Source organism: Aythya ferina (genome assembly GCF_964211825.1).
Source record: "Aythya ferina genome assembly, chromosome: 2".
In the NCBI taxonomy this organism is placed as follows: Eukaryota; Metazoa; Chordata; class Aves; order Anseriformes; family Anatidae; genus Aythya; species Aythya ferina.
The window spans coordinates 60263605-60291098 of NC_140297.1; the positions used below are offsets into that span (position 1 = coordinate 60263605).

The 27494-nt window shown below is 38.0% G+C and overlaps 1 protein-coding gene across 2 annotated transcripts in view; it reads left to right on the top strand.

Annotated features, from left to right (window-relative positions):
- The window catches only part of AMPH (amphiphysin), a 129883-nt gene that overhangs the window by 43536 nt on the left and 58853 nt on the right, over positions 1–27494 (top strand). For both annotated transcript variants that reach the window (XM_084510094.1, XM_084510093.1), the window contains exons 2-3: positions 10862–10942; positions 21589–21643. In XM_084510094.1, the coding sequence (XP_084366220.1) occupies positions 10862–10942; positions 21589–21643 (136 nt within the window). The remainder of the gene's footprint in view (positions 1–10861; positions 10943–21588; positions 21644–27494) is intronic.

A 27494-nucleotide genomic window follows, 5' to 3' on the forward strand; every position in this document is an offset into this window, starting at 1 on the left:
CATTAGTATATTTTGTAGGGAGTGGTATTATGGAAAGTATCTGCTCAATAGAAAGTGTAGAAGATAAACCAAAAGGGAGTAGGGAGGTGGAGGAGCTAGTTAGAAAGAGGTAAATAAAAAGTGATGAGTAGAGTGTAACCAAGCTTGGGTGCACAGCCAGTTTCTACAAGGCTGAGACACTCTGCTCCAAGTACTTTCCAGGCAGATGAGTAAGTTTAGGCAGAAGCAATAGCAAATGACAGGAATTTTTATTAATTCAGCAGAGTAGTTTTTTGATTTATTTGGGATGCAGTAAAGGACACAGAAATTCATCCAAGGATGTTACTGCTAATTGTGCTGGCAGTTAAATTTAGCTGCTCTTCAATGAAAAGAAGTAATCAATCATTTTAAGAAATAAGAGATCATCACTAGCTAGAAAAGGGCAAACGGATTGTCTTTCCAATCTTTAAGATGCCTTTTTGTTCACTCTTTCTCTTTTGTTCTGTATAACACTAATGCAAACAATCTGTACACAGCAGATTTCTGTATGCTGCATCTCCTTTTTACAGAAGGATGGCCTAGAGATTAAGACATGAGTGTAGAAAAATCAGATCTGGTACCCTGCTTGTGATTAACTTCTGAAGTTGGCACAGAAGTTACTTGTCTTTACTGTAGCTTGTTTCCTCAATGGTAAAGTGAAAAAAAAAGGAGGTAGTAGTGCATTAATAGACTTTGTGAGGAAAAATAATACTCAAAAGTATGTGAGGATTGTAAATAGTGCTACGATATTAATAGCTCAGTTCTGCTGCCCACACATAGGCTGTTGGAGTCATGTCCTGCCTTACCTCAAGCTGCTGTTCCAGGAGAAACCTCCACATGTCATGTTTGCCACCTGCACAGTGGTGTTTGAGGGATCCTGTGCCATCTGAGTTGCCTATGGGCAGACAAATGAATCAAACTCAGTTTCTCAAAGCTGATTCTTTGCTTTTAGGTTGGTCCTTATTATCTTACTAATTTTTCTTCCTTTTTATTCTTTGGTTTCCCACTTGTTTTTTCCTCCCTTCAAGCTTGAGCTTGGTCTATGTTGTTTCTCCTTTCTCTCTACTTTGTTTTCCTCTTTAAAATGCATCCCTTTCAAATCACCTATCTGGATGCCCTTCCCTATTATATACAGGCTAATCACACAGAGCAGACTGGTGAAAATAGCTTGCCTCTCTGTAGTTTATTTTTCTGAAGTACACTGCGGTTCTTTGAAGCTGTGCTAGGCTTTCACTTTCAGTGAGGATAAGCACCCTTCAGAATACATGCAGAGACCAATGAGCCACCCTACCAGGTGAGAGGGCTGTAGCATTAAACTCCATGCAAGCTGTCAGAGACAAGCAGGAGAAGTCCCTACCAATACGTTGCCACAGCTGTTAGCATCCATTCTCTTCTCACCAGCAAAACAAGACCTCATGAACTCCAGGTTCATCCTCAAGTCTCCTTAAATTCTCCATAAATTCTACTGGCCAGCTAAGCTTTACGGCTGGACCTCTTAAAATCACACTTAAGCGGAACAATAGCCAACTGTTATTATGTTAAATTTTTCAAGTGTGCCAATTTACAGTAGAGAAAATTTTCTGGATGTTACAAGGGAAGGGTGAGTAATGGTCTAGCATTGTGCTGCTCTGCAACGTGCAAGTCAGTAGTCTCTCTAATGTACTTTCTGGCTTTAACCAAATGACCAAGGACTAATGTAGGAGTTTGTGGCTTCATTGTGAGAGGAATCATAATGTTGTTTATTTTGTGGATCTCTCTAGAGCATTTTAACATCATCTGGGCCATGATGTACAATTAGATTCTGTAATTTGAAGAAAGGTTATTATAATCATCTCTCATAGCATAATGTTCATATTTGTCATTTAGACTGCGTAGAAAGAGCACATTTCTCTCTTTCAATTTTGATTAAGAGAACATATCTTACCATAGGATTTTATGCTTGTCTGACTATTGTTTAGCTCTCTTCTCATTTGTTACATAACTGTTCCCATGCATTGTGGTATTTTACAACACTCGAAGTGCGAGCAAAAAAAGCTGACATTAAATTAACAAAAGAAAAGCATCCATGAGAAAAGTGAACCTTCATGCTTCTTGAAACAGCAAGTACCTCACCTGAGCTCAGCAATAACAGGACTGTCCATCAATGAGAAAAATCCATCGTGAATTTAAAATATGACAATGCCACATTGAGAAATCATTGAAATGCAGTTTGTTAGAGTCTGGGAGGGAGTTCTGGAGAAGTGCCACTGCATACTTGCCTTGTAGCTCCCCTTGGCATCTTCTCTTGGGGAGAGGCTGGTAGATCAAATAGACACAGTCTGACCTGTAAAGTAGTTTTTATGCTCTTGCATCCTAGAGGATGCACTTGGTTCATAGCAGCTACCATCTTCCATCACTTGGAACATATTTTGTGCATTAATGCAGTCCAAGGTATGAATTTTATTTCCTTGTGACCCTGTACAGGAGATACCACCTCTGACATATTAAGGCAGTGTTTGTGAACTTGCAGTCCTCCATTAAACATAAGTTCCCAAATTAAAGTTTGCTTTGAACATTTTCTCCTTGTATATAATCTATGGTGGCAGACTTCAGCAATGAAATTCAACTGTAAATGGTGGGCAAATCAGGATTATTGTGCCAATATAAGATAAGAGCTGAACGGGAGGCTGGGGACCAAATGGAAGTGCAATAATAGAGATAGAAGATACATTGTGTAGCAATGAGGATTGACTGCAATTTGTTGAATGATCAGGAATTTTCTATATCATTAATACTGAAAGTGTGCACAACAAAACGGAGTGATAACTACAGATTAGCTAGTGTTGACCTGGAAACTTGAGCTAAGTTTAATAATATCTTAAGATCAGTAATGGAAATGATCCAAGCTGCAGGTGTTCAAGATGAGGAAAAAGAGTGGTCAGAGGAGGATGAGAGCATGGGTGTCTTGGAAATCTTCTGTTTGCTTCTTTGTCTTACCGAGATCTTGTAAATTTATTGGCCATCTCCACCACAGTTATTTCTAATTAAATAACTAAATAAATGAGGAAAGTCATTTGTGTTTTAGGTTGGAGAGTCATTGTTTGCTCCTTAATGACTTCAGGCATGTTTTGTTAATGATCATTGCTACCATTGGATCTTCTTGAGACTTCAAAAACAGCCTGGAGCATCACCCTTCCTGGCTTGGCTCCCATGTTCAGCAGCAGGTCTCGGGATGCCTGGACTGGTTTTGCTATAAACCAGCACCACATGAAGCAACTGCTTATCAGTCAATATCTTTATTGTAGCATCTTTCTATGTTTTCTGTACTAGTCATAGTAAAATGCCCAGTGTTCTGTTTAAAACAGGTTTTTGAGCTTTTGATATTCTCTCAATAACAAAGGGACTTTATCACAAAAGTTGAGTAAATATTAACAAAAACTGAGGCTTGCACAAATATTGGTCACTCTCAGCTGTTGTTTCTGCTGGATTGCAAGGGTGGAAAAGCAGTTTTACAAAGGTGAGCCATAGATATTGGAAAATTTACAGCTGTACAGTGCAGAAAGTATGAAATTCAGTCCACCTCTTGGAAAAGAGGAGTGATGGAGCCTGTTACACAGGGGCCATAGTGAGACCAAAATCTCAGCAGAATTGTAACTGAGCAATACTCTGTTAATTCAGAAATCTTTATTTTTACTCAGTGCTAAAATGTTAATTTATACTTACTGGGTATGTGTGGTTGCTGATCTCCTTATTTTACTAAATCCTGATAATGTTATATATGGTATGGTTTCTGGCTAAATAAAATAAACAAACAAACAAAAAACTAATTTGTGAAATGCCTACCTTGTAACTCAGTTTCCATAGCTCAGATAATAATAATCACTTTGCACAGATACCCTGAGACTTTAACTCATATTCTGTGTAAATTAATTTCTGCAGAAATAAATACAATACTTCATATTTCTTGTATATAATGCTAATTTTGCTTAAAAGAATCTGATAGACCATGAAGAATAGGACTGGAAAAAAAAATTAACAAGTTTCTAAGGAATCTTTGATTTATTTATTTGCTAATTAGAAAATTCCATCTAATACCTGTGAAATACATTGTGCATAGTTTTATGTTATTATGTGATAATCTTAAAACTTATCTCTGCCCGTCTTCTTTTTCTGACCATCTTTTGATGTGTCTGCTGGTGTGAAATGGAGGCAGAATAAGTCTCCAGACTTTGACATCATGATAAAATAAGATATACATTTTTTTTCTTTTTTTTTTAATGCCACCCCAAGAGATTTTGAGTAGTTAAATATGAATGTGACCTCTTTGGAGAGAAGACTTTTCATTAGTTGGACTGATGTTTAGGTACATCAGTTTAACACTCAGATATCTGTAATCCAATTCACATTCTTCCTTTGCCCCCCTTTGCAGGGGAATAACTGAGGAGCATCCTTGTACTAATTCCCTCTCTGGTTTTGCTTCAGCTACCCATGTGCTAATGGTGAGGAGGTGGGAATCTCATGTGGCTTCGGCAGGTCTTGAGTATTTGTTCAGTTTCTTGGGTTTAACACCCTGCTCTAACACTCGAGTGAGAGTCAGTGGATATGTTTTGCATTAGTTCTGTTCCAGATTTCATACTTTGATATGTTGTCTTCCAAGCTAGCTTTTATTTCTGGAACAAACAGGGTTTCTTCAACTTTGTTCCTACACTTCCCAAATACCAGCTGGGTATCATGGATCGTGCTTAGCTTTTTTAATTTGACACTTTTTTTTTTAACATTTTTATGACATTGAATGCTTTATATATCATCCCATCATGTGAAAAAATTTTGTCTTAACATTTTAAATTTGGAGATGTGTGTTCATTTTCTGTTTGTTTCCTGTTTGGGTCCATCTGAAATTCCTGTCAGGCTGTGGTAAGCTGGGGTTCAGCTCTGGGGCCCCCAACATAAGAAGGACATGACCTGTTGAAGTGAGTCCAGGCCCATGAGGATGCTTAGGGGGCTGGAGAACCTCTCATTGGCTGGAGATAGGCCAAGACAGTTGGGGTTGTTCAGCCTCGAGAAGAGAAGTCTACAGGGAGGCCTTAGAGCAGCCTTCCAGTACCTAAAGGGGGCCTACAAGAAAGCTGGGAAGGAACTCTGTCAGGGAGTATAGTGATAGGACAAGGGGGAATGGTTTTAACTAAAAGAGGGGAGATTTAGGTTAGATGTTAGGAAGAAATTATTTACTGTAAGGGTAATGAGGCACAGACACAGGCTGCCCAGATAAGCTGTGGATGCTCACACCCAGGAACCAGGAGGTTCAAGGCCAGGCTGGATGGGACCCTGGGCAACCTGGTCTAGTGGCAGGGGTTTGTGGAAATGGGTGATCTTTTAGGTCCCTTCCAACCCAAACCATTCCATGATTCTATATTTTCTCCTTATGACTTGTCATATACTATTTTGTGGCTGGGTAAGTTGAAATATATTAACACTTACTTTGAACTTATCCTACTGTATTTGTTTTTTTTGTCTTTTATTTTTCAGATAAGTGTTCTTGTCATGTGCCTCATAAGACACTTCTTTCAAATCTTGTATTTTATATTGAGCAAATACTTTTTTCAGCTTTCTGAGCATATGCTGAAATCGTTATGACAATCTACACATAGGTGACTCTCATATGGTTTCTTCTGAATGGTCTGTTTTCATTTTAATCAATTTCTGCCCAGAATTACCGTCCTGAAACTACTTTGGGAATCTGCATAAATTATTTTTGCATTCTGAGTTTTTCTTTTACAGGTTGTAGAAGAAAAAAAATGGTTTTATTTTAAAAAGTGTTGTAGAACAATGTAGTAGGTGCATGAGTTTGCATCTGCTAAGGTCCTGAGCACTTTGCTGTTCTCTAAAGATTTAAGGTAGTGACTTCATGGCAATGGTTTTTGACTCTCAAAAGTGTTTGTTTTGCTCTTCATCCTGGAATTACTCTGTAATAGCCTTAATTAATGCTTCCTGTGGTAGGTTAGATTTCAATGTGTTAAGTCTTTGTGAATTTATGATAAAGTTTTGCCCTGGGTATTCCTCTCTGAGCAATCCTGTCTTCCTGCCTTAAGTGATTTTGGTTGTGTTTGTTATTCTTTAAGAATATGTATGTATAACTGGGGGTGATGTATGTGGGGGTGTCTGATGAGGCTACTAGTGGTTCCTGTTCATTCTGCTACTGATGTGCAGGGAGCTGAGCTGCTCCTGAGGCAACTCGCGGTTTCCTGTGATTTAGATCGGAGAATCAGTTTCTTTCTCTCTCTCTCTTTTTTTTTTTTATTATTATTATCATTTTATTTTTTTTTCCCTTGAATTACCATAGTTTGGGAAACTATTTTAGGGAAAGATGGATAGGCCCATCCTGGTCACTGCCTCAACCACTATTATAACACTGTCATCCTTACCACAAGACATAAGTTTTCAATATAACCAAGCTTACTCAATCTTATCTCTTTCGTTTTGTTTCTATTATATTAATTTCCTTTCTTTGGTATATTGCAGACACTTAACTTCATAGTCATTGTACAATTGATCATTTTAATTCAAGATAAGCAAATTATTGACTCTTTCTTCCTAACAGTTAAAATCCACACTTATCTGAAATGTATTATTTTTGGTAAATGAAAGTGCTTAAATGACTTAAAATAGGAAGTGCTCAGTCTTATGTCCTTCAAAATGGTTATTGAAAATGCAACATCCCCAAATGGAAATATGACCTTTATGAACGATATCAGACAGTGCTTGATGTCCTTCCCCAAATTTTGTGTTTGGGTCAAATCTGTCATATATCTCAGTACTGCATTACCAGACAGACAGTTTATCTGTACATGTATTCACTCAACAGAATTGAGGTTTACCATCAGATCAAATTTAGCTTTTACTTCATTCTCTTAATAACTGGACTTAATTATTTAGTTTATATATTTTTAGCAGCAAGCTGGTTCAATACTGGTATTTGTTTTAGATCCTTAGCATAATTCAGTGCATTAAGCAGACTGTACAGTATCACATTTGGAGATCACAGTTAAATCAGAAAAAAAAAAATCTGTTTCAAGTGATTATTATTTTTTAAATGTTATTTTAACAGAACACATACTGGTAGTTGATTTAGGCTAATTAAATGAAATATAGGGTAGTTTTTTTGCCTTTTTTTTTTTTTTGGGTAGGGTGAACATGTTCACCAAATATTTTTTGCTGTCTTCAGAAAACTACAGAGCACATGACTTTAGAATGTTTCTTGAATGCATTCTACATTCTATGTCTGCTTCATCATTTTTTCTATGTAATTTAAATAAAAATTTAAATGGTATAGGCTGTTCATACACATTGATGGATGTTCCTAAACCTAATCCCAAACATTATTTCTCTGTGTGGGGATGCTAAGAATATATATTATTATATTATTATATTGTTATATTATTATATTGTCATATTATCATATCATTAATTATGTTATGATATTATGATATTATATATTATATATATATACTAGCTACCTGCCCTCTTTGAGTCCAGGATGTATTCTAGCTCTATGGGCCATGAGATGCTCAGCAATAGCTTTGCTTCATTTGCCTTTCCTTTTCTTAATGCCTGAATCCAAATCCACAATATGGGTAAGTGACCACACAGAGCTAAAATAAAATATTAGCTACTTAACTGTCCAGATCTCCTTTCTTTGGCACATTGTAGAGCACTTCAGTGCTGTTGTAAAGCACTATTTACTCGCCCTTCTCCTGTCCTCAAGGGCCACCAATAAACTGAGCTATTCCTGTTACTAAATCTAATCCTTGTATAGAAGGGTGGTTGAACTAAGGCTTCAGAGAGAGGTTAGGCACTTGCTGCTCCTGTGCACAGCCTTCATTTTACCTTTTAGGACCATCGGATGCATTCTGGTGACCTGAACACTTAAACCAGCTTTCTCTTGACCAATATATAAGCCTAATGCTAGTAGGCTGATGAAAGAGGTGATCACGTAGGAAACAAATAAAGTGTTAGGTCCATGCCATATCCTAATTTTTCAGGGTGCTGGGTATTTACTACTAACCCGGAGCTGTCTACTTTGCTTTTCGTAGCCATAGCCCTAGCCCTAACCTAGACCCTAACTCTAATTTTGATGCAAAATCTCCATATAACAAGATGAAAGATGCGTCTGAAATTTATTTCAGCCTGTCCACAGGGAGCTTGGAGTTAGAAGAATCCATGTGTATTGTAGATAAGCCTTCATCTAGCCTTCACTCTGTCCAAAGACAACATATAAATACGTGACCAATCTGGGTCATAATAATAACTGAACTACAAACTATAGACTTTTGACTTCTACTTTAAGACAGAACTGCACAAATAAGTGCTGAAAGTTTCAGCAGAGATCAGTTTGAGACTTGCCCTCAGTCTTGTGTCCTCTCTGATTATTGGTAAGTTATAATTAGTCAGGAAAGGGTTGGTTGTAAAAGGCTGTGCTATTCATTCAGTGGTCGATGTGGCTAGGTGAAGGATAGGAGCTAAAGAGACCTCTGAGGAATGGCTTATTCCAGCTTCAGTCTGCTCAGCTGTCTCTCTATGGGGTCATGGGGTTAGTGTTAGGGTTAGGATTGCATTTAGGAAAACAGCGAGTGAGCCCTAGTTGTCTGTGTGTATTGCATGGGCTACAGGACTTCAGTGAGGGCAAGGATCACAAGTATCGTCAGCTAATACCAAGCCACTGGCCAGTATTTTGAGTTCCAAATGTGTGATACACCTGTAGTGAGCATTTACATTCTGGTTTGGGTTAGGATTAGGAAGGCTGGGAAGCTGTCATTGTATGTTTTTAACCCTGAATTAAAATTAGAGTTGTCATTCACAGAAGACAAGTTCAAACACTGCCTCTTAGTCTCAGTTAAGAAAAATACATGAAGAGAATTTAAAAGTAGCAGATAGGATTAAAAAACAAACAAGAAAAAAGTTGAGGTGCTATAAGAGTTGCTCCCTTCTGAACCTGAGCATGCATCTGGAGACATGGATGTGTGCCATTAATATCTCAGGAAAGAGGAAAGAGTTTTTCATGACAACTTTTTTTTGCCCTGTTTTGTTACTTGTGTTATGGATCTTTCTGACTCTAATTAATGTGCCTGCACTTGTTCCTGTGAACACAACTCAAATGAATTGCCTTGGCGAGGAGGCTTACCTGGCAGCTGGCTCTTTGAAAAGGAAATGTTGGATTTTCAGAGAGAAGCCTGGTGCAGATCAAAGCCATGCTGCAGCTGGGGGCAGGCTCATTGGTGACAGGGAGCAATGTGAAGTCCTGTGATGATTTGAAATGTTAAATTAAATGATTCCTCTGTAAAGCCGTCTGTGATACTTTTTTAATATTTTATGAAGAGATCAGTGATGAGAGGACACGAGTTCTTTGGGAATTAAATGCAACCCAGAATGCCCAACTGAGCCAGGGGAATGAAAAGTTAAAACATAGCTACAGGCAAGAAAAGCCTTTCTTTTCCTTTTTTTTTTTTTTTTTTTTCTTTTTCTTTTTCTTCTTTTTCTTTCCCTCCCTCTCAGATGTCATTCTTTCTGTCTTTCTGCTGTAAATATGTCAAAACTTCCCTGAAGTTTCACATGTCAGTTACATGGGTAGTGTTGCATCACCTTTGTGATCATCTTTATTCCTGGTTTCCACTGTGGCAGTGATCTCTGCCCCTTTGTTCACCCTAGTTTTTGTGGCTCCAAGCTGGTTGGGGTTGAGAGGCAAATGGTCTGAATCAGAATATGCCAGGACTGGGACTGTGTTTATATATGTTTTTATACTTGGACTGCTGATGTGTTTATTCATGGCATCAGTTATTTTTTTTTTTTTTTTTGGGGGGGGGGGGATGGAGGGGAGGGAGAAGGGAAGGGAGGAGGTGATTTTTTTATGTGTTTGTTTTTTGCTTTTCCTGTGAAAATTGAAAGTTTGTTTTTTTCGCCTTGGGAGAACAAACAAAATATCACTCCCCAATATGTTTTATCCCTCTAACAGTATCCTATAAAGTTTTTGGGGGTGTTTGACAAGAAAGGTAAAGCCTAATTGCTCCTACATGTAAGCCTTCAATGTTAAAATGTACTGATAATGCTTTGATTTGATAACAGAATGCATTTGTTGTAGTTAACAGAGTGTGAAGTGTAGCAATATCCAATTACTTTTGAGATTACTATCACATGAATAGCCCTTCTGCTGACATATTGCAGTATATTTATTACCTAGTATGACAATCCACTTCAGAATTAACTAAGGGGGAGAGAAGGAGGGGGAAGGAGGCAAATATGAAACAGTAAAAGTTTTAAATAAGCATTAGCTCTACCAATTTCTCATACAGCCTTAAATTTTTTCATTCTCATTTTGTGTTGAAAATCATGAAGATAATGTTAATATCATTGGACATAATAAGCCATAAACAGTAGAAAAATGTAGAAGAATTTCATTTTTTGCTCTGTTTGAATGGGAAGAGAACTTGCTTGCATTTCCAGCAAATTTTATTTCATTCTTCCTTGTTTTGAGACCCTGGGAGTCTCTGCTAAAAGAAAATTTGCTTCATTAAAACAAACAAACAAAACACACACACACGCCCCTCCCAGGAACTCTATACTTTGAAGTAGATTTACACACACCATGCTTCTGCCCATGCACACAAATTGCTTCTCATTGTCTATAGTCATCCTTTTTAATTTTTGACAAAATTGTTTCCCTTATAAACTTTGGAAACAGTAGTGAATGCAACACTCCAAAAATAAAATACTATTTAAGCCTAACAGCAAGAACAAAAGTGTTAAAAGTAACAGCATTTTTGTTTTGTGACACTAACATTAATCCTTTTTTTTTTTTTTTTTCCCAATATAGGTACTTCAAAAACTAGGAAAAGCAGATGAAACAAAAGATGAACAATTTGAAGAATATGTACAAAATTTCAAAAGACAAGAGGTCAGTTACTTTTTCACTTTCTTTAATTGTCTCTTAAGAAGAATGCAGTGTATTTTAACTTTTGATTTTGAAGAAGGTGTTTCAGGAGGTAAAAGAAAATGTTTTGAACCATATTGGTATAAGATTTTGTTCAATAGTTTTCAAATAGAAAAGAATGATTGGATTTATTGCATGCAAATATGTAAGATGTGCATTTAGATTAAATAACTGTATTCTAATAACGTACAACGCTGTCATGCCAGAACTCCTTGGGATCAGTGAAGTGTACGCACATTTTCAACAGTATAATTGAGAACAAAACCCAAACCCAATGTGATATAGCTTTGTAGTTGCCTTGTTACAATGAAATAATTTATTTCCTTGGTTTCATTTTGTGGGTTGTTTTCATCAATGGTGTATAATAATGCTAGTTTTATATGAAGTGAACAGCAGAATAGTTTTAGACTGCTGTGTGTTGTTATGTTCCCTGTTAGTGCAGGGATGACGAGATCTGCGGTGGCAGTGCTGATGAATCACTCCTGGGGAGCAGGGTTCAATTACAAACACACATATGAAAACAAAGGTGCCCTTAAGAGTTTATAATCTACTCCCAATGCAATGTTAAATTCTAACCTCTATTACTCCTCACTTTGTTGGACAGACTTTTCAGCTACAAGTTGATTAATTGCAATTAATTATATAGCAGCTTTCTAGTACAAATTAATGCCTACCATGAGCTGCATTAATGCCATCAAGAAAATAATCTCATGTAAGTGTGAACTGAGGTTATCGGTAGCCGTCCTGGGCTATCTTTTAGAGCTCATATGTAAAGGTACTGAAGGGTGAGAACTACTTCCACACACTCTACGTGATGTAAAAATTTGTTCATGTTGGGGTTTTCAGTTCCTACCCTGAGTCAGTCCTGTCTACCACATGCATTTCTGTCCTTTCCACATAAACACAAATCATGCACTCTGATTTGCTAGGGCACTGATTAACTCTTTCATATCTTATGGTGACTTAGCCATTATTTTTCACTGTCTGTCTAGAGAAAGAGAGGGCGGTTTGGGGAGTAACTGGGCTGGGTATATGTCCATTCTTCCCCCAAAATGATGATGATGGGAAGTAAAGAATCTGTTTCTCTAACAAGGGTGATTCCTTCCTCAAGGTCAGGAAGATGATGGGATGTAATAGAGCTGAAAAAAAACACTGAGAAGCTTGGAAGCCCTGTAGAGTTGTCATATTTTCCTTTTTCTTCCCATCCTCTTTTCCAAATATGCTGAGATATCAACTGGGTATTTCTTTCTTTCTGATTTTCCTTATATTGCTTCTTATCCTTGTTTTCAATATCACAGCTGTATGCACAGCTAGGAACTGTGTTACTAGAAATGAGGTGCATCTGTAAGGCTGTTATTGGGTGGGAAAGGAGCAGCTGGAGCATCCCCATGAAGAAAGAGAATTCAGTGAAATGTATTTTTAGCTAAAAATTCTGAGTCAATTAAAAATGAAGAGAGATGAAAGAGAAAACCCTTTTTTTTTTTTTTTTTTCAGCAAAATTATGTCTCAAGTGTTTGTTTCTTCCAAGGGCTAAGGAGGATCTTAACATTCCTTCATTTTTATTTCATTCTCCTTTGATGTACTTAGAGACAGTAACAAGCAGTCAAGGACTCTACAGGAACTGAAAGGTATTAAATCGATGCAAATGTGACTTGGGGCTACAGGAGGAACTGGATGAGGAGGAGTGAGCACTGAGGGAAATACTACAACTCTTTTGAGTGGCACATGCAGTTTAGGTTAGGTCCACTGGCATACCAAATGAGAGAGATCATTCATGCTTTTAAGAAACTAATCAGGTATGCCATGTTCTGCTGGTCTTGTTCTCAGAGAATTCTGTTTTGCACAATTCTTCAAGTACAAGGAGGAAAAATGATGCAAAAGCACTGCTGCTGCCACGTGCACAAATAAGAAGGATATAAATTGCTTAAATTTTCTTAGTTTCTTCCATGCTTTAATCTACAACTGACTAGGAAGGCAAAGATTTGAAACATTACAATGTGCATCTAAATTTATCACTTATATTCACAGAATCACAGAATTTCCTAGGTCAACACCTTGCAGAAATTCTGTCTTCTGTGTACTCCTTTTCTTCTTGGTTTACATTCAATCTTGCTTCCAAGATTATCTCTGCAACTCTAGAGCCTTTAGAAAAATAAAAATTAAATTCAAGGTACTAAAGAGTAAAAAGGCATCTGGGGTGATTGATCATTGTGTTCAGGTCCACAGAATAGCTGGTGTGGGCCATTCAGGTGGCTTCCCAGCCAGGTTTTCCTATGACAGAAGCAGTTTGAGAGAAAGTTCAAATGTTGTTGTCTCACTTAGCAGTGATTTGTCTCTGTTTCCTGGTCATCTCACTTACCTACACTTGTTTTTGTGGAAGACCGTTGCTTCAGATCTGTGTCTTTCTATGTTGTTTGTAGCAGCTGGTGCCATTCAGGCTTTGGGTAAGTTGAAAGCTGTGAAAATGGACTGTTCTTGTTTCCCTACCTTATTTAACCTGTGTCACTTGGGAGGTCAACGGGCCTTATGGATAGAATTATCCTTTTATTGATGCTCTCCAAAGATCATAAATGAGGGCTCCCAGTTCAGCTCAGGGAAAGCAGAGAAAGAGCATAGTGGTCATAACCCAGGAAGCAGGTAATGCAAAAACTGAGATCTTAACAATTTTTGCCTGCATAACAGGTAGGATGATGGGTATGCACCAAACTGAGCAGGCAGTTCAGTGTAAGGATACATCCAATCTTCCTTTCTGTAGGAAAATATCATTAAGGCTCCCCAGCAGTCTATTCCCATCTCTTTCTGAATACAGCTGGATAAGGTTGCCTTTTGGACATGAAGCACAGAGCTAAATTATCAGATGAATCACCATGGAGAAACTGAGTCATTCCATGTCTGGAGAGAACACTGCACAGTGGCCTTGCAAAGCCTCTGGATTTTCCTGTCAGAAGCAGTAAGCTGCTGCAGCTGAAACCAGCAATAAAACATTTTGACTTTTAGCAGTGAATAAAATTGTTATTCACCTTCCACTTAAGTTGTAAACAGGAAATTGCCACTGTAAAACAAAACTCATGGACCTTATATAAATTCATATGTGACACAGATTTTCAGTGTACTGCAAGAATTTTCCTAAGGCTTAGACCTTTCTTGCTAATTGTGGATGTGCCCAGCCCCTTAATTGACCCTGAAGTTCAGGAAAAAAAAAAAATAAAAAAAAAATCCTGCATATTTCTCTCTGCTGTGAAAATATCATCAAGCCTTAAATTTCTATATCTCTATTCTGATGTTCAAGCAATTGTATCTTACACTTTTTTTATCAGGAAGTTAAGTAGCAATTCCCTTATCCCCTGCTATATTTTAATGACTCAGCACTTGCTCCATTTTTGTAAGATATTAATATTCTATTTCATGTCTGTGCATATTTACCTCTCACTGCTTTTCCATATGTAGTTAAGAGACTTATTTTACAGATGGCAATTAAAATATATTTTAGTATTTAAATAAATTATGTATTTTATATGTACACACAGAGATATACCAGTTGCAGCTATGTAAGCAGCTGCCTGTGAAGTGTTCTCAAAATAAAATAAAATGTCAAGTACTGCTGTTGCTTGTTTATAGAATTAGGTGAAAGTCAAGAACCTTTTGTTGTTGTTGAGTGAACAGAAGCTGTCGTCTGCTTTACTTGATGTTGCCTCTCAGTAAGAGCTGCTCCTTGGGTGAAATTGTTAACAGTTGAAAAGTTGTGTCCTGGCTAAATCTTCATTTCACACAAGTGTGCTTATTTACCTGACAGCTATGGCATGGCATTAACTTAAAGCTCTTTCGTGGAACAATTAACATATATGGAAGTATTCTTTTTTGCGTCAGACATGCCACTGACTTTTTACAACACATTAATGACCTAAAACACCAAAGATGAAATTCATGGATTATGCATAGGCACCAGATGTGCCTCTGTGGTCCTCTCAAGCACCAGACATGTATTTTGGCAGCCGAACTCTGCTCCTGGAGGCTTATCAGTTTCCAGATTGTGACACCTGAACATAGGTGTCTCCATTTGAGTTAACTTGTGTTGAACCAGGCAGTGTGGTCAGGCGGGCCCAGACAGCAGCCCGTCAGGCCCCTGTGGGCATCCATGGCCTTAATGGCCCTGATTTGACTGTTTTAACTTCAGGATTTTTCAATTGCTCTTCTGACTCCACAGATTGCACTGAAGAGGTGGGTATTGCCTTACAGAGGAGAGGCACCCACCTCATGAGTACACTGTCACAGGTGTTTTAATCTGGAGTCAAATGGAGGCTGTGATGAAGAACATTTCACATGAAATTCAATCTATTTTGTAAGACTTTCTTTCCTTTGGGAGCTATTAGACATCCCGTAAATCTATTTGAACATCTTTAAATCCACCTCATGTCCTCCCCTCAAGCCCCTCATTTTATGGATCTTGTGCATAGGCTTGAGATGGAGGAAAGAATCCAGGCAATAAAGGAAAAGTGCAAGCTTTGAAATTACTTTAACTGTGAGACAGTGTTTTCCCCATAGCTGGAACTCAGGTTTCCTTAGTTGTCTGCAAAGTCCCATACTAAACTTGAGGGGTTTCTTGGTTAATGTGCAACATACAGTGGATTGATAATGCTCTCCCCCTAGGAGGCTCCTTTGCTAAACAAAGTTGATGCCAAATGCTGTTCCTGACTGATACTCCAAAGTAAGCTAGACACATAAAAATGTGATCCAGACTAGTGGACGGGAGCTTTTATTTCTCCAAGCCATGAAGTATTTGCAAACTGTATTCACAGATTTCATCTGACAGACATCTTTTGAGGGGCCATGCCAAAGTCTACTTCACATACTGAATGACCACTAAGTCAAATACAAGCAATACAATGTGCAGATAATTTGGGTGTCTGTGGGAGGATGTTCTCTGATGATTGCCATTTCATCCTAAAATGTATGTCTAATAATTATCTTACTACTGAGAGGGCATTTTTTTCCAAGACAAGAAGACACTGTGCAGTTTAATCACAAGCTCACTGACTTCCAGTCAGTCAGGATTCATAGGAAGGTGAGGCTCTCTGTTTTACGCTACAAAATTATCTCAGCAGGAGCAGGGCAGACCCTTTCCAACTAATTCCTCTCTTCCAAGGAGAATGTGCTTGATCTGATGTTTTGCTTTTTTGATTCTGCCTGTTGATTGCTCCAAATCTGAAGTCTAAACTGCAGTCATGCTGGGCTGCCTTTGATTGCCCCTGGATATAACCTGCTATGCCTCTGCAGCTTTAGAAAGTGTGCTAATTGTTTTCTCCCAGAATGTGAAATTGAACAATCAAGTTATTTGTGACTATTTTTTAAAGCAGACTGGTAAATGTTTCTTCGGGAATTCTTTATAATAACTGACCCTGGAGACAGCTCATACAGCTGAGCTCTGGACTGTAATGCATTTACTGAACATGACCCAGTTCACAATAAACAGTTCTGAACAGTTTTCTACTAAAACTTTTAATACATAGCTTATACATGCTAATTGTGAATATAGTTATGAATATGCAGCTATAGGCATAGACAGGCTACATATATATTCAGAAAGTCTAGTTTTCAGAAAATATGTATGTATAGATAACTTTTAGCCATATACTTGTAGATTCTGCACTTGCTGACCTTGCACACAAGTGACATGCTAGACAAATAATTCAAACCCCAAGTCTCTCACAGCTGGTAGAAATAGAAAAGAAGAAATGTGTTTCTTTAAGGAAAAAAAAAAAAAGGTCCAAATTTGGAGGACAGTTCTAGGGAGTATAAGAGAGAGAATGGTTAAATGGGATATTGTAGCATACTGATGAACTTCATACTGAATTAAGGCTGCATCCCAATAGCCTATTTTGTTGTTAAACTTCACTTAATGAAGTTGTCCTTTGCATTCATACTTCTGAGGTCCCTTAAGGACTATCATGTAAATTCTACCTAGCTGTTTGCAAACAGAGCAACAGCCTTGCTTTACATTGCAGCTAAAAAGTGCACATTACGATAGAAGGCATTTGCCAGGTGGAAAATATTTCATATTTTCCATATGAAAATGCTTTCATATGAATTATTTCCCCTAAATTCCAGTATTAGACTCAGAGCTGTATTAATAATTAGCTTTTCTACATTTGTGTGGGGCAGGTTAGTAAGTAACCTATGCTCTAGGCTCAGCATTACGCAGAGCTTTCGACTCTTGCTCAAATGGAGTGATTCATTTGTTTTTGGTATCAAGCGCATGCTGTGCTGACCTTTCCAGTAAAGATGTATTGTGTTTACATCCTGTATGTGACATGATAGAAAAATCAAACTCTTCTGGTCTGCCTGGAAAGCTGTGAATAAATGAGCCTGGCAAATAGGTCATCCAATTCCACCTTTTGTGGAGGCATAGTGGCCTGCCTTTAGTTTCTGGGTGGAAGAAATGATTTTTTTGGTTCATCAGAAAGCAAAAGCTAGTAAGACACAAACCATGTGTTTTATCATTTTAGTCATTAAAACTTTTTGGAGGTCTCTTCAGGCTTCTGGTCTCTGGTGGCTGTGTTATGGCTTTCGTAATTCCAGTGCTAAGGCATATCTAAATACTATTCTTTAAAGAAACAAGGCCAAAAATAAATGTACACAGAAATCAGTATTGCCAAAAAGGCTTAATGCTTCTGAAAAGGTCTCTAAGACCTATGACTGTAGATGACAGACAATCCTAAAACACTGAGCCTCCTTGCCTCATTGAGAACATGTGTTTCTACATAAGATACTGCCCATGTAATAAGACCAGAGAGTAGCAAAAGGCATCTGACAGCAGCACTGACCCTCTGCTACAAAGTGCAAAATACCAAATTGTTGTTTGAGATGTGACTGTAGAGAACTTTATCAATTTTCCTAGTGAGATGTTGTTTTGGGTGGTCAGTATGTCCACTTGCTCATATGCACAGTTCAACACGATTGCCTGACAGACTTGTGGTACTTTGTATGTTGAGTTTGACCAGGTGAGCTAAGAACACCAATTTCTAGAGTTGGAATCTGGTGAGAACATGTCTGCTGTTATCAAACCACCAGATTATGAGAGGTGTGCTATTACGTATGCTACTGAGATTTCTCCCTTGAGTTTTCTTGCATATTATGATACTCTGACTCATTTTGCTACCTTATGTAAAATAACTAAAACAGATTATGAAATGTTAAAGGAAGCATCAGTGCTCTCTTGGGAAATTTCATTTCAGAGGAGCACAGCATCTGCAAAATGACACCTATTTTTCATTCCCCTTCAAGAAGCTGCATCTCAATTAATGAAATTGATGGCCTTAATGAAGACAACTGGAGCAGTAGTTTCAGAGCCACCAGCTGCTTTCATGTGAGAGACCAAAAAGGAGAAAGTGTGTGTATCAATAAGGAGAAAATTTAGCTATACAGTAATCTTAAAAACAGTGCTTTTTCTAATCAGTATGTGATGGTTTGCAAAGTGTATGGAGCCATCAATGCAATATTTTCATTCTGTGAATAATGATTACTGTGTTAGGTGATAAAAGTGAATTAACCTTCACTAATAGGGAGTTGCAAAATGTGTAGATGCATGTTTTGCAGAATTCACAGATTTAAGAATTTCCAATGCAAAGTTGTATTTCTGGTATTTTCTAGAAGGGTCTAATTCTGTTACCACCGAAATCGAGGGATTTACTCTCAAATTTAATGGAAGCAGGTGCTTTAACATCATATTTCATACAATATTTGCTAAAGAAGGATAATTCACGTGGCTCTGTGCTGCCTAGATGTTTCAATAGCTTTGTGACCTATTAATAAGCTAGACTGAGGGAGATTTGTGTTAAAAAATATTCTTTTGAATGAGTTGTCAGAATTTATAACAGCACATATGGCAAAACATTTGCATTGTGGTTTACTGCTTTGACTTTTTCTTAAATATTTTCCAGAGAAGTGGTTGCTGATGACTCCTGACACTAACCAACCACAACAGATCTCCCAGTGGTTTAGGATACCAGGAGTAAAACTATGCAATAGTCCAGTTATAAGCATAATGTTTGAGTAATGTGTGTCTATTACATGCTATTTATTCTAATAAGCAAGTTAATAATGAGTAAGCTAGTTATTCTTTGTGACAAAATGCCATGCATATGATTAAATACAGGACTTTTACTGACAGTGAGGGTAGCTAACAGAGTTGAGAGGCTTCCAGCTGCAGTTTACTGGTTCAAAAACATCAGAAATTCCTTTCATAACAAAAAATTGTTGCCATATGGCTAACAGAGGATCATAAAGTTGCTGTGAGTATCTACTTCCAATTTTCTTCACAAGCCAAGAGGTTATACTGTTGTTTATGCCAGGGAAAATATGAATTGGGAAGATAATTTCAGTACATTCACACGGCTTCTGAGTACAAGGAGATCCCAGAAGGAGACTGAAATGAATAAAACCCTATATATGCATATAACCCTAATGGCAGAGCTAACCCTAACCCTAAACCCTAACCCCTGACCCTAAACTCTAACCCTAACCTGAGCTTACCCTGACCCTTACCCTAATGACCCTGAACTTAACCCTGACTGAGACCATAACCCTGACCCTAACCCTAAGGGCGGAGCTAACCCTAACCCCTAACACTAAAAACCCTAAAGCCCAAAAGCCCTAACCCTAATAACACTCAAGTCCTAACCCTAAAAACACTAAAGCCTTAAAGCCCTAACTCTACAAGGCTAACCAAACAAAACAAACAAAACAAACAAACAAACAAACAAAAAAAGCCTAAAGCCCGAACCCTAAAAACCTTAAAGTCCTAAAAACCCTAACCCTACAATCCTAACCAAAATAATAAAACCCTAAAACCCTAACCCTAAGAACCCTAAAACCCTAAAAACAAAACAAAACAAAAACGTTAAAATCCCTAAAACCCTAAGCCTAAAACTCCTAAAACCCTAACAAAAAAAAATAGAACCCTAAAACCCTAACCCTAAAGACCTTAAAACCATATAAAACCATAATGACCCTAATCTAAAAAAAAAATTAAGACCTTAAAATCCTAACCCTAAATACCTGACCAAAAAACAAACAAACAAAAGCCCTAACCCTAAAAACCCTATCAACACTAATCCCCCCCCCCAGAAAAAAACTAAAACCCTAATACGCTATCCCCCAAGCCCTTAAACCCTAACCATTAAAACCCCAACCCTAAAAACCTTAAAATCCTAACCCTAAACACCGAAAACCCTAATCTGGAAACCCAACCCTAGTGCCCTAGCCCTGAAACCTTAAAACCCTAACACCTTTTGAGAAACACACTGTAGGCAATAACACAGGCAAGGATCTCAGCGAAGTAGCATTTTTACTTGCAACTGCAGTGGTGGGCGTCCCATGAGTAGGAGCGCGCCTGCTGGTTCCAGAACACAGTTTATATACTTCTACAAGCAGGCCCCAAACCGCCCCCAGACACAGGCTCTAACCCTCCTCTCCCCAGACGCAGGCCCCAACGGTGTACACTGGCATCAGAAGTCCTTGGAGTTCAGTGGAGTTACGACTGCTTATACCATCTGAGACTGTCTCCTGAAGTGTTCACACACGCACTGTTTGGTGGTTCAACTATCATGTGAAAAATATGAGAACAAATCCAAAGCAGTCACTCATATTTTGCAGCTGATTTTTCCATATGGTAGAGCTGGATGTGAGAAAATGTGATTGCAAGCTGATGTTCCTGTAGTTTCCAAGCACTTAAATAAGTACCTTGAAGGATATTGGGAACCAATAAGCACAGAGGGTTTCCATAATCTTCAGGCTACTGAAAGTGTCCTGAAGAACAGCTTTTTTTAGCAATAAAGTATGTACTATCATGTAGTACAGATTTTATTGCAAATCCTAGGAACTGTGAAGTCCAAGTTGTGCTACAGTCAGAAATAAAGTAAAGCAACCTGATTTCTTCTGTTTAGTCTGAGGTTTTAAAAGTCTGTTGCTATAAGATAAGAAAGATCACATTGATTCATTCATGTGCTTATGAAACAGCTGAAAGTTCACAGCAGACTGCGAGATGCAGTAGCCAAACTAAACAAAATAACTGATGTTATTGTTTTTTAGGAATTATGTGCTTGCAAAATATTTCAATGTTTGCAAAAGTAGTAAGCCATTCATGTAGGGGCATGGATTTTTTGCAAGTCTAGGCTGCCATCAATTTTGAGTGTTTTCAAAAGGGTGTGCAGGATATGCAGCATTCTTAATAATACTTCTTTGTGTTTGAGGTTAATGCATGGGCCAGGCTGACTTGAACTGGACCATGGCTGTGAAATATACATGTCTTTCTTTGACTGAAATTCTTCCCTGTCTAAGTGGTTGATAAAACTACAAATTTTAGCCTAGAGAGTACACTATACATAGCATCTTGGGCAGACCACCTTTTCTGTATGAACATGTATATGCTTACAGGATGTAACATTATTCAGCAGGTAACTCAATTCAACTTATGAAATTGCTCTTATTAAATTTGACACAGTGTATGTACATTCTAAGGCATAAAATATAACTGCAATGTGATTGCAATAATATAATTGAAATGTCTTTTTACTTACATACTTTTTTTCTTTTTTTTTTTTTTTATTTTCCAGGCAGAGGGTTCCAGGCTCCAGAGAGAATTGAGAGCATATTTAGCAGCCATCAAAGGTGATTTTTAAGTCATGTTTTCATAAAACAAACTTTTGATAAAAATTGAGGCAAGTAGGCTTATTTAAGGTATATAAAGGCAAATACAAGTAATGGCTGCTTTAGTGAATAGTCCACTTTCCTGGTTTGGATCCATCTCAAGCTCTTTAATCTATTGCTAGATTTTTTGCAGCTTTGATGTCAACTCATGTGCACAGTCCTGCATGCATGGTTTATCTTCAGCTGTCCTTTGTGTGCAGAACTGCTGCAAAGAGCACCCACAAAATCTGCACATGTTGTTACTTGTCTTTGCAAATGCTAGAATACAAAATACTCTATGCAAGATGAGAGACCCTTTACAGGTTTCCAAGTTTCATTACATTTCCAGGTATTTGATAGTTGAATGATAGATCTTCTCCCTCTGAAATCATGCTCCCTAAGACGTTGTGATTTCTCTTTTGTTTCTGAGTGCTGAATTTATTTTATTTTATTGTTTTTAAGTTTGAAAATAGTATGTGATCGCTTTGTACTAAAGATCCAAATAGCAGAAGCTCACTGGTCAGTGATTAAATATCAGAGAATAAGTAAACAGCTATTTAAAGACTAGCGGACATTCTTAAATCTAGCACAGTCACATTTGTGCTATATACAGAGATTATTCTCTTTTATCCCACTTGTCTTCTGAGAAGTTGGAGATGAGGTCCTTAAAGGGAAGGGAATGGAAGTTGGTGACCATCACAGAAGTATTAACAGCTTCTTGAGATAAATAAATAGAATTCTTATATGTATTTTTAACCTGTCTCCAGTCCAGTAGAAAATAAAAATATTATAAACCAGTATTGACATTCCTGGAAATCACTGTGTCATAACAAAGCTTCAGCAGCTGTTGTCAGGCAGAGAAGCTCCTTTTGATGGGAAGTGTAAGATGGAGAGCAAAGCAGTAGCTTACTGTCTTTGATTGACTGCTATTTGCTAGAAGGACTGGGCAGGGAAAGTCCTATACCAGACAAGAGGTAAATCTTCTTTTAGAGATTTGTACTATGTCTTTGTTTTTTTTTTTTTTTTTTTTTTTTTTTTTGTTTTTTTTTGTTTTTTTTTTTGTTTTTTTTTTTAATGAATTTCAGCATCTTTCTTTTTGGGGGGACCCATTGGAAGCTGATTTTACGTTCTGGTATTTCAGTCATTCCTTCCCCACACACATTATCAGCTGTATGCATAGCCAGAAGCAGTGTGATGAGGCTGTTTGGCCAGATGGCTTCTCTGTCACATAGGCTGACTGTTTACATGCCGCTTTGATTTCCGTGTTGGTGACAACAATCCTCCTCTCCATGTTTCATTTTCTTTCTCTCTCTCTTCCTTTCCTTTTACTTTGTGCATTAGTAGTCCTTTTGTTGCTTTACTGTCTAGTGGGCCATTCTTTGCACCAAGTTTTGCCTTTAACTTTGTGTGAAAATTTTCATTGTGCAAGTTTTGCCTTTTTTGCTGTGCTTTTCTGTTCTGCATCTTTCTCTTGTTGCAGCCTATAAGTCCATATTTGAAAGTAACTTCGATTGACTTTCTCCCTGGGAATGTAAAGTGTTTGCTAATACCTTGTTATCTTCATGTCTTTAAAAAGATCCAATCATAAGCAGCTCACAAAAGCATAAAAAAACATTATTCTCCAAAGCCAACAAGCCAGCATCCTTGGTACATGTGTTGGCACACATTCCTTCTGAGGATTGGGACAGTGGCCAAGAGCAGTAGTCCAAGATACGCAACTCTGGGTCTTCCCCAAAGCTGATGAGCTCAGCAGTGGCCAAAGCCCCTCCAGATTTCAGGTAGCAGAAGGATATTTGGCAACTGCTACAAGCTCTGTGTTGCTGTTCTTTGAAAGACAGCCATAATTAAAAATTTTGGGGTGGCTATGCAGAGAAGCATGGGAACCTCCACTATGGGTATTTAGGCACTGGAGTGGGATTCCAGTATGTAAGACATCTAGGCTTTGGAGGCATGCTGCGCTCAAGGGTTCATTTTGAACGGGAAAAGGCTGATCATATAAATGCACCTGATATCCTTGTATTCTTAGAGTGAGAGAAAAGCAGTTCACTTTACAGGGTTAATTTTAAAGGGTTTCAGGAATCAGCAGGATAGATAATTTTAACTAAATGCAATTTATGAAGCTGGAATGTTGTCAGTTCAAGTAGTTGTCATTTGGCTGCATGACTTTTGAGTGACTGAATATTGAAAGCTGAAGTATGAGATTTGGGCACAATTTAAGCAAGGAATGGTCAAAGGATCCTTCTTATCACCATTCATCCCTTCATTTTAATATACTCAATGTTTTCTGAGGTTTAGTATCACACATTCTTCAAGTAATAGAATTTTTGATGTATTCAGACGCCTTCCCTAATTCAGAGGTGCTTCTTAGTCTCAGCTGGATCCTTACCTTTACTGCTGGTTACTCAAAGACCCAGAGGAACCATATCATAAAGCTATTGTAAATTTGAATGGTTTTTATGTGCTACTTTATTTCACCTGCCTGGTAGTTCCATGTCTGCTATGCACTGCCAATGGTTGTACTGCCAATGCTGCGTACTGTCTCCCACAGCTGTAGTCATCTCATGCCTTGGGTCTTTTGTCTCCTCGTGTCTCCTTGGCAACGTGTATCTGGATTCTCTACTCCATGATATTTTCTTCGAGCTTTTGAGAGCTGTAAGTGACTTAAAAGGTTTTATGGGCCAATTGTTAAAGAAACTCTAAATCAGCGTCCTATTTTCTACCCTGAGCTCTTTGCAAGTATAAGTACAGATGGGGAGATATATACCTGGATTTGCATGAAGGTGACAGAGGTGAAAAGAATCCTGCATCATAAAAAAATATTTATCATGTGGCTTAACATAGTGAGAAATAGTAACTGGTCTATAGGAAGAGAAATTGAGGTTCGGAGGGGCTGTAAGCAGATTTACTACCTAATTGTCAGTACGTGGCTGACAGAATTGCACGTATCCTTCAGGTACACAAGTCTTAAAATCAATCATTTAATTTCTTAGAAGAAAGAAAACCCTTTGCCATCTTTCTGTAAAATTTAGCAATGAATTATGAAACAGTTGAGTTGTTCTAGTGGAAACTAATAGGCAATAATAAATACACCCCATGTGGCAGGAGAACCTCTCAATTCCCTGGAGAACCTTACATGAAGTTCTCTTTCCCCACTCAATCTTCCAACCTAAATGATCTGATGATTCTAAGAAATAATAAAATATTAAGAGCCAGACCAAGGTGCCTCACTTAATTGAGAAGATAGAATTTTCTCCATGATTCTGCCTAGATTTCCCTGTCAGGGCATGAGGAAACTGAGGAAACCCCAGTATGTGGGTCCTGAGGTCGACATGGAGTCCCAGACTGGTCTCAATGTCCATGTGAGTTTCAGTACATGAGAAATGTGATGGTAAAGAGTAATTTACTCTCTGTCATCCATAGGGCTCTGTAATGGTAATGTCTCTGCACACCCCCTCTGAGGGTCCCTAGTGCATGTGTGCCTTTGGGAATCCTTTAGGGTTCCAGGTACAGGAGCTCTTTCCCAAAGAAAGAGGGATGATTTCATGTGAGAGCCTCAGACTTCAGTGAACATCATTTTTTCTAAGCAATCCAATTATTTCGGCATTTATAGTTATTAAATAAGTGACCCAATTACCAAGAATAAATGGTACTTAATGAAACAGTTAATATTAAATATACATTTCTAACTGTTCATCATCAATAAAAAATATTTTCAAATTTCATAATGCTTTCATGACTTGCTTTAAACAATTTATCGTTCTTAGCTGTAGCAGCTGAAAGCAGCAGAGGCAGCTTGCAGTCTATGGATGATGCTAATCCTCTTAACTTAAGTGCTGAATAACACACAAAAAATATCAGTATATAAGAAAAATATCTATGTGAAAAACAGCCAAATAAAAATAAATAAAGAGAGAAATCTGTGGACATTGTAAATTCATGCTGTGGTCATGAAAAAGATTGTGAAGCCACCAGATTAGTATTTACTTATGCACTCATTTGAGGTACTGCAGTAAATATGGTATAGATACAGCAGGAAAAGAGTAGCCTTGGTGGTCTTGTCCTGTGGGAATTCCCTGCTGAAGCCTTCTGACCAAGGTAGCCAAATGTTATAATGCCCCTTGCCTCACACCACAGCTGGATTTGACTGATGCTTTTTGCAGGGATTGTGATTGAATAAGATTACCAGATTCTCAGGGCTGAAAAACGTGTAAAAGTTGGCACGCATCGGTATGCCTTGAGTGTGGGATTTTAAGGGTCTTTTACTTACTCTCTTAAGCAGGTACATGTCTGAATTCTGTAGTATTTAACAACAACAACAAAAAAATCTATGTAGGTAAAGGTGCTTTCCCAGAGACTAGTCTGTGGCTGAGCTGAATGCAGACTGCAGGAGAGATTAGAGAGAAGCTGTGTTCATATGCTGCCGCGAGAATTTAGGTTGCAGGTTTAGTGCGCAGTATCCTCGAGGGCAGGAGTTCAGGTATCAGAAAGGATCAAACGTGAGCAGGGATTTGCACCCCAACTGGACAGAATACAGCCTTCTTAAGCATGGTGACACTGCTGGTTTTGCCTCACCTCCAGAGTTTATTCATATGCAGTGTCATGAAAGAAGATTTTAAACGAGTCCTACCTGGAAAAATGTATAAAGATCATCTATATTTTACTATAATCTGGCATATTATAGACAAAACAAACAAACAAACAAACAAACAAACAAATACAACCTCTGTTCAGTAACTCTTTCTTAACCAGATACATAACCATGAAGGAGAGAAGGAAGAAAACCATCTTAAATCCTTATGCTATACAAATTCTTCGAGCTGAGCGCTGTCATTTAGAAGTACCCCCAAGACAATCCCCGAAGAAATCAAATACTCTGTTTTGGCAAGCACCTTTTGATTAAAGGGTGAAAGCTTGATATTATTCCTAAATCCAGCCAGTTAAATCTGAAAATCACACCAGAGATATTTTCAAGACAGCATAGACATGCTGCAGCAGGCAGACTTTGGCTGGAGAAAAAATGAGGTTTGTTTTGTTTGTCTGTTTGTTTTAAGTTAATGCAGGTCAAACATATTTTTAGCAGTTAATGTTGTTCAGATTTTGCAAAGAAGTTGAAATACATTTGGCATTTTAAAATTACTGATTCTGAACTTAGTGTCTTATGTGAGATCAGTTTTTTTTTATCTGTTTCCAAACTATATTCAACATCTAATGTATTCATGCACCACCCAGACAGAAAGGCAAACCCCAGTGCCATTACTGAGGGCAGCAATTTATTCACTGCAGACAGATTTAGGCTCTTTCTTGGAATATAATGGAAGCTACTTTACATATAATCCAGATCTTCTTTGTATTACAGAGTCATAATGATAAATAGTCCCTGTTGTTGTTTCATCTGAAGTGGCAAGAGCTCCAAAGGTGACTGATGCTGTTTGGTTCAGTGCACTTCTCTGTGGACACCACCCCACTGCAAGTGTAAATAAGCAGTGGGCTCCACATACAACTACATGTAGTGGGTTGGCATAAAGGATAATTGTTCTTCATAAAGCCAGCTCCATTGCAACACACTCCCCAGGTTCAGACATGGCTTTTCCCTCAGCTTGCAGACACTGCCTCAGCTCTTGCCAGTCCTTTGCTTCATTACTTGCATACCTTTAGGTCACCATCATTATTACGGGCACAAGAATAACAAACTTTTCTTAATCAGTCTCACTTTACATATGAAAGCTCTTGAAACTTAAAAAAAAAAAAAAAAAAACAACTTTGAAAACAAGGAAACAAAGAAGTCCTGAGATACATTTTGCCTTCTTTGAGAAGGACCTGGGAGTGATGGTTG